The sequence below is a fragment of the Fukomys damarensis genome, unplaced genomic scaffold (assembly GCF_012274545.1).
Source record: "Fukomys damarensis isolate Sample0158 unplaced genomic scaffold, DMR_v1.0_HiC HiC_scaffold_2, whole genome shotgun sequence".
NCBI classification, from domain to species: Eukaryota; Metazoa; Chordata; class Mammalia; order Rodentia; family Bathyergidae; genus Fukomys; species Fukomys damarensis.
This window is the reverse complement of record NW_022900914.1, coordinates 8,484,054-8,490,693: the sequence shown is the minus strand read 5'-3', so window position 1 is coordinate 8,490,693 and position 6,640 is coordinate 8,484,054. Positions and strand designations below refer to the sequence as shown.

Below are 6,640 nucleotides of genomic sequence, written 5' to 3'. Positions count from 1 at the left end.
ACTCAGCCCAAGCAGGACGCGCGCAAACACAGGGTGCCGTTCCCTAAAAGGGAAAAAAGACGTTTATTGTAGTCAACAGCACAAATGAGAATTGTACGAGTCCACTGGTGACCCTGAGTGTCCAGAACATTCCAGGGTGATACAATTTTTCATCTTCCTTCCACAGCAGCCTCGGTCTTGAGGAGGAGCCATGGCCCAATGACGCCTGTCAAGGAAGCAAATCTCCCTGGCTGGGCTAGGACTGATCAAGACGACCGTAGATCAAAAGAAAGCCTTATGGGGTTCATGAAGTCTTGGCCTTTCGGCGTTGAGTTCCCCAAAGCAGGAGGGAGATGGAGAAAGTGGTGGATCCCAGAATCCCGAAGAACATAAGCACTGGGAAGGAGCCCTGTGATTAACGGGGGAAAAAGTGTTACACAGAAGGCTACATCCCAACACCTGCTTCTTTTCCTAGTTTCCTTCCTCCAGGTGACTGACACCAGCTGTTTTGTAGCTCTTCTTTCAGATTCTTGTCTTAGCCAGGGATGTAGCTCAGTGGTTCTGCCACCTACCTCTCAAGTGCAAGGTCCAGAGTTCCATCCCCGGTAAAGAAAAAAAAAAATTCTTGCCTTATGAAGGCCATTATCCCGAATAAAAAGAAATCCTTCATTTCTTACCTGGCGCATACACTTGTATCCGTGGGAGCCATCAGTACAAATACATTGTGAGAGACCAGGACCATCAGGTAGACAAGATCCATTTTCAGGACACATTTCTGGGAGCCAGAGAAATAAGGAATAGCACTAGATGTCATTAGATATATTTCTCAAATATTTGCTTTAATTAAAAAAGTCAAGTCATTTCTAGGTCAAAAGTTTACAAATATCAGAATAAAACAACAGTATCTTTTCAAAGGGCTGGGGATTTAGCTCAGTGGCACCACACTTGCCTCACAAGTGTAAGGTCCTGAGTTTGATTTCCAGTACAGAAAAAAAAAATCTTTTCTTAAGGGGTCAGGACCTCAAATTCTGAACAAAAAGCACTTAACTATTTTTATCATTCTGAGAGCTAAAGTGGAGAATATATGGAAGGAAAGAAGTTTCCAGAAAGGTGGAGGTGAGAGAGCATACCTGGTTCCCCAGTGTTATTGCAAAGGTTCTTCTGACCTTGGCAGATTTTGTAGTTCACGTAAGAGTTCACATGTTCCCAAGCATTACGACCTCCAGGACAGCTGACAGCTTGTGGCAGTAACCTGAAGACAACACAGACGGTCATAATGTACAGTCTGAGGGGTAGGGAACAAATTACATGCTAGAACAAACGCTTAGCATGTGTGAGTCCCTGGGTTCAATTCTCAAGCCCCTTCCCGACCACCCCCCAACAGACCAACGTTACCGAACTCACAGCAATGCCCCACTTTGGTTCTCTTCCACCACTCAATTACTCACAGAGTTTCGAGTTGTGTAAAGCCACGGAAGGTGTTGCCCAAGTCACCCACGAGGGGGTTTGTGTGAAGGTCTCTGCAAAGCACATGTCGTTAGGACTCTGCTCAGGAAAACACTTTGAATTCACACACCTTTCTGGCCTGGTAATCCAGCCCTTTTTCTGAGTTGTCCAAATTTGGACCTTAACGTTCATCTACCTCTGCAACAGTACATCCACAAAGTCTCCTACCAACACTTCGTGGCATTCACCTCTTAGGTAGAAGAGTACTAATCACTTACATGACAACAGCGGTATACGCCTGAGGAAAGTTTGGACCAGGATCCTTCAGAGAACAGTTCTGGAGATCCAGCCTGAAGAAATAAAGTAATTAGTATAACTATGTGTTTCTCTTTCATTCATTGCAAGGTTTGTATCTGATTACATAACCTCTTTTCAGCTAGTATTAACTGAATGCAACTGTGTTTGGTATCACAAGCCAAGTGCTTATGGCAGATATTTTAATTGCGTATTATCCAACATAGTCAACACCAGCTATATGTCACTACTTTAACCTGAAAATTCAGTGTTTCATTTGCACCAGTCACATTTCAAGTGTGGCTACTGTGCTGGTCAGTACAGATCTGAAGCATTTCCATGATCATGGAAAGTCCTACCAGAGTACACTGTTCTAACCAGTATACTTATGCATTGTGTATATACTGGAAGAAATTTTGTGTTTGTCTAAATTAGCGAATCTCACATTATTCTCAGATCCACAAGGGATTACTAAATGAAAAAAGAGGGAAAGTCATATAAAGTTTTTCCAAGTGCATCTGCTGGAACTGAAGGCCATCCTGGGGTACATAGTGAATTCAAGGCCAGCCTCAACTACATAGCACCAGAACAAAACCCTGGCTTAAAAACAAAACACACACACACAACAACAGCAACAAAAAAGAACCAAAAACATAAACCAAGTGGATCACAGTAAGCTCGTAGACAATAAGGATCATGACACGTTACTTTTTCTTCGATATGTGTTGGTGTCCATTCCTTTATTCTGCAAATATTTAATGATTATCTATACAAAATACAAACACTAGGAAAACATACAATATATGTAACCCAGTATTTGGCTTCCAATGCATTCCAATTTAGTAGGGAAAAAAGAGCATCACCAAAAACAAAAGCAACATAAATATCAAGTTATAACAGAATTCACAGGGCAGCATATATATAAATTTGAGTCTTACAAATACTCTACGGGGGAAAAGTATTACTCTGGGGTTTAGATCTAGGGAATATTCACAAAAGATACAGGGGTTAAAGGATGGACATGTCCTAATTTGGTAGAGGAAGGCAATTTCCACATAGAGACAGGCCTGAACACAGAAACAAAAGTGGAATGCTTTCCGGGGTAGGCAAACCTAGCTGGAGCCAGACTCTTATAGAGGACTTGGGTGAAAAGTAACTGGAATGTTGGAAAAGTGAGCTGTGACTAGTCATGGTAACTCCTGGTTTTAACTTTATCTTTAGGACAACAGTTACATATACAGGATTAAATTAAGAGAATTCTGGGCATAGTCAAGGTAATCTCAGCAGTCTGAAAGGTTAAGGCAGAAGGACTGAAGGTTCCACCCGAGCCTGGGCAACTTAGTGAGACCGTCTCAAAATGAAAAAGGCCTGGAGATACAGCTCAGTGTGGAGACCCTAAATTCAAAACCTAAGGCAGATTAGGACAGGGCAATTTGGCTGGACAAGTGGGTGTGACCTGTCCGTTACAGAGACCCAGAATACAGTCCCCAAACCCTCTACCTGGGACTAATCAGAAAGTGCTGTCTTCTTCATTTATATCTTATGCAAAACCAAGCAGACTTTTGACAAGAAGCCCTAGATCTGACTCTGGCTGAGGAATCCACAAAGATTGTCCCTCTCCTGCCATTAACCTCTTGGCCACTGAACTCTCTTAGTGGCCTGCTCTCACTGTGCAGAGCATACTTGTTTTCTTACTTTAATAAATTTAAACCCTCACTACCTTTTTCACACATTTTGTCCAATTCTATGTTTAGGACACCAAGAACTTGGAAAGAATCCCTGAAAATAATCTGTGAGACCCTAAGAGTACCGTCACGGGGGGGGGGGGGGAGAGGAGCAGCTTCAGAATAGAGCTGAATGATAAGAGTGCTTACCTAGCATGTGTGAGGCAACAAAGATAAACTCTCGAAAAGGAGTGAACAGTAGGGCATGCCTTGCCCATTAAAAATATTTCCTGGCCAGGTGTGGTAGCACATACCTGTAATCCCAGCATTTAGGAAGCCAAGGTCGCAGGACAGATGCGAGTTCAAGGCCATCCTAGCCTACATAGTGAGTTAAGGTCAGCCTCAACTACACAGCAAGGACCTGACTCAAAAGAAAAAATGGGTGGGGGGCGGGCGGCTGGGAACTGAGTGCCTAATCCTAAGCATTAGACAACTAGGGAGCATCAAAAGGAGCAAACTGTAGGACTAAAATGCATAAGAAGCCAAGAAGAGGAATTTGTTCCAAAGACAACATGAATTAACCAGAAGAGGAAGCAAAGCCATATTAGCAATGTTTTTAAGAGGCTAATTTCCTAGAGACACACAGTAAATAATCCAAAGACTTGATAGTAAATAAAAGTACAAAGCTCCACTTGAAATGATACCACACAAACCTATTTTAAAAGTCAAAAACTATGAATTTTAAGCAGTTTCATCCAGGAAAAGCCACAGGATTGTTTACCTAAGCCAAAAATGTTTTAACAAAAAAATATATATATTTTTTTGGTACCAGGGATCGAACTCGCCCTTGCGGGTTTTTTTTCCTTTTTTTTCTGATACTAGAAATTGAGCTCAGGACTCTCCTTTTATTTGTGGTAACAGCGATCGAACTTGGGCCCTTGTGCTCGAAAGGCAGGCAGCAGAACCACTGAGCAAAATCCCTGGCCCTGTTATAACAAATTTTAAGTTTGAGAATCATGGTTGAGGTGCTTCAAAACAGGCACCAATATTAATCCTAAAAGTCAATCAGGCAAGGCTTGTAAACTCTGGTCTCGGAACTCTTCTTCAGTATCCAAGTGTAAACAACAGTTTATAATTAGCTTATGAAAAAGGCAGCTAGCTAGGGAAAGGGTGTGAGGTAGAGTTGGATTGTCAGCCATATTGCTAAGAAATAAGAACAGGCAGTGAGCTCACACTTTGGACAAAAATAACTTCCTCAGGCAACAGGAAATGCAGTCCCCTCCCTACTACAGGGAGTTGCAAGGCCCTCTACTAAGCTCCTGAGTTCAAGGAACTTAAAAAACAAAATAACTAGGCCACAGAGTTAGCTCAGTGGTTCCACCACCTGCCTTGAAAGCACAAGGGCCGGAGTTCAATCCCCACTACCCCCCCAAAAAAAAATGAAACTAAATTTTCCCTAAAATCTCCTTCTTTTAAACCCTATAGGCTGAATAACTAACTGGTTTAAAAAGCCTGAGTTTCAACTGGTCATTCTAAATTCACAGCGCCATCTGTGGTAGGGGGCCACTAAGCGACTGAGCAATTCGCACCCTCTGCTAGTTGTAGATTGAGAGGACATATGAAAATTCCAGTTTTTGGATTCCCCTCCCAGAGAAACCAGGAGCCTTTTTTTCTTATTTTCAATAAAAACTGTCCTAACTTCCTCTTGGTTTACAACTTCATTCTTCAACGTTCGGGAAACCACGAGCTGGAGCTGTATTTGTACACAATTAACTTGTTTCACAAGGATGTCTTCTCCTCCCTCACCCCAAGATGGTGCCCTTCTGATCCATGCAGCAGCGGGCTTGCACCATGAGGATCGGTGACTCTTTACAATAAAGGGCCACTTTCGACAAATTTTGCACGCTTCCCGGACACTGGGTGCATACCTGTAGAAGACAGAAATCTTATTAGGCCTCCGAAAGAAAAATCAAGAAGACAAATAGGAATCAAGAATTGACAGACAGTACACCTCTCCAGAATTCCTCTAACAGTGCAGAGAGATGGCTGTGTCATACACAAGGCTAGACTAGGACATGCCATTTGTTCCCCCGGTCAGGCACCGAATCAGCACTCCACATTCAGTACCACTCCTGGCCTATGCAAGGTCCGCATCTTTGAGAAATACCGGAAGAACGGATTTACTACGCCTTCTCCAAAGACTTCTCAATCGGACAGCCCCGATTGGACAGGTGTGAAAAGCTGCTGGTGCACAAGGAACCCATCAAGCATTACAAAATACAGTTCTACTGGAGGACCAGGTACGTCACTCGTGCGTGCACGGCTTGCAGAGGAGCCAGAAGCCTCGTCTTAGGAAGCACAGTTAAAGTTATTCAGAGATTAAGGAGCGAAGAAATCAAATTTCAGAGGTATTTGAAGGCGGGCAGGACGAGGGCTCCGGACGCCTGGGCAATGTGAGTACTCAAGAGCAGGATCCGCCTGGCACTGGTGGTCTGGAGGCTTCAGGCACTATACGTGAACTTCAGGCCGACAGGGGGAAGGGATCAGCTGCGGGAGAGCGCGACACAGGGCTCCCCAGCAACCCTACTTCATCCCGACCACAAACTGGTTTCTGTACCTCGGGTAGCGCCAGAGCGCTTTCCACGCCCAGAGTGAGGAGCAGGGCCGCAGCCCAGCGTACCAGATAGGTACGATCGCTAGGCTCGCGAGGAACCATCTTCCGCTCCCTTCGACCTTCTCAACCGCTCGCGAGAGCGTCGCGTCTTACGTCGCGGGGCGTGGCCTATCGGCCCGGAGCTGTCGCCTCAAGGCGTTGCTCAATCGGCTGGCCGGACCTTCACGGCTCTCGGAGATCAGTTCTCGGAATGGACACGCACAATGCCCTATGGACTCCCTCTTCTTTTTTGCGATACGGAGGGTTGAACCCAGGGCCTTTGTACTGAGCTTCATACCCATTCCTTTTTTTGAGATAGCGTCTCGCCAGATTGCCCAGGCGGAACTCATATTTGCGACCTACTGCCTCAGCCTCCCAAGAGTGCTAGGATTACAGGCGTGCACCACACCATTTTTCCCTTTTAGCGGAAGCCCCTCCGCCGTCGCTCGGCTCCTCTGAGTGGACTGCAGGCTCGTCAGTCCCTCGTTCCGTACGCCCGGACGCCGAGGTCGCGCCTCTACTGCTTCTCGGGCCGCTTCACCCGCCCTCAGTAAACATGGCGGCGCGGCGGCCGAGGGTGGAGACCCCGCAGGTGGGCCTGGCC

At 45.3% G+C, this 6,640-nt stretch overlaps 1 protein-coding gene across 1 annotated transcript; it reads right to left on the bottom strand.

Annotated features, from left to right (window-relative positions):
• Nucleotides 1–34: 34 nt before the first annotated feature.
• On the bottom strand, nt 35–6,587 carry Atraid (all-trans retinoic acid induced differentiation factor). The gene is made up of 7 exons (XM_010604764.3): nt 6,001–6,587; nt 5,190–5,311; nt 1,704–1,775; nt 1,428–1,499; nt 1,110–1,231; nt 657–754; nt 35–388 (listed from the first exon to the last, which is right to left on the bottom strand). Exons 1-7 carry the CDS (start codon nt 6,097–6,099, stop codon nt 284–286), a joined length of 690 nt encoding a protein of 229 aa, XP_010603066.1. The 5' UTR covers nt 6,100–6,587; the 3' UTR covers nt 35–283.
• Between the last annotated feature and the right edge of the window lie 53 nt (nt 6,588–6,640).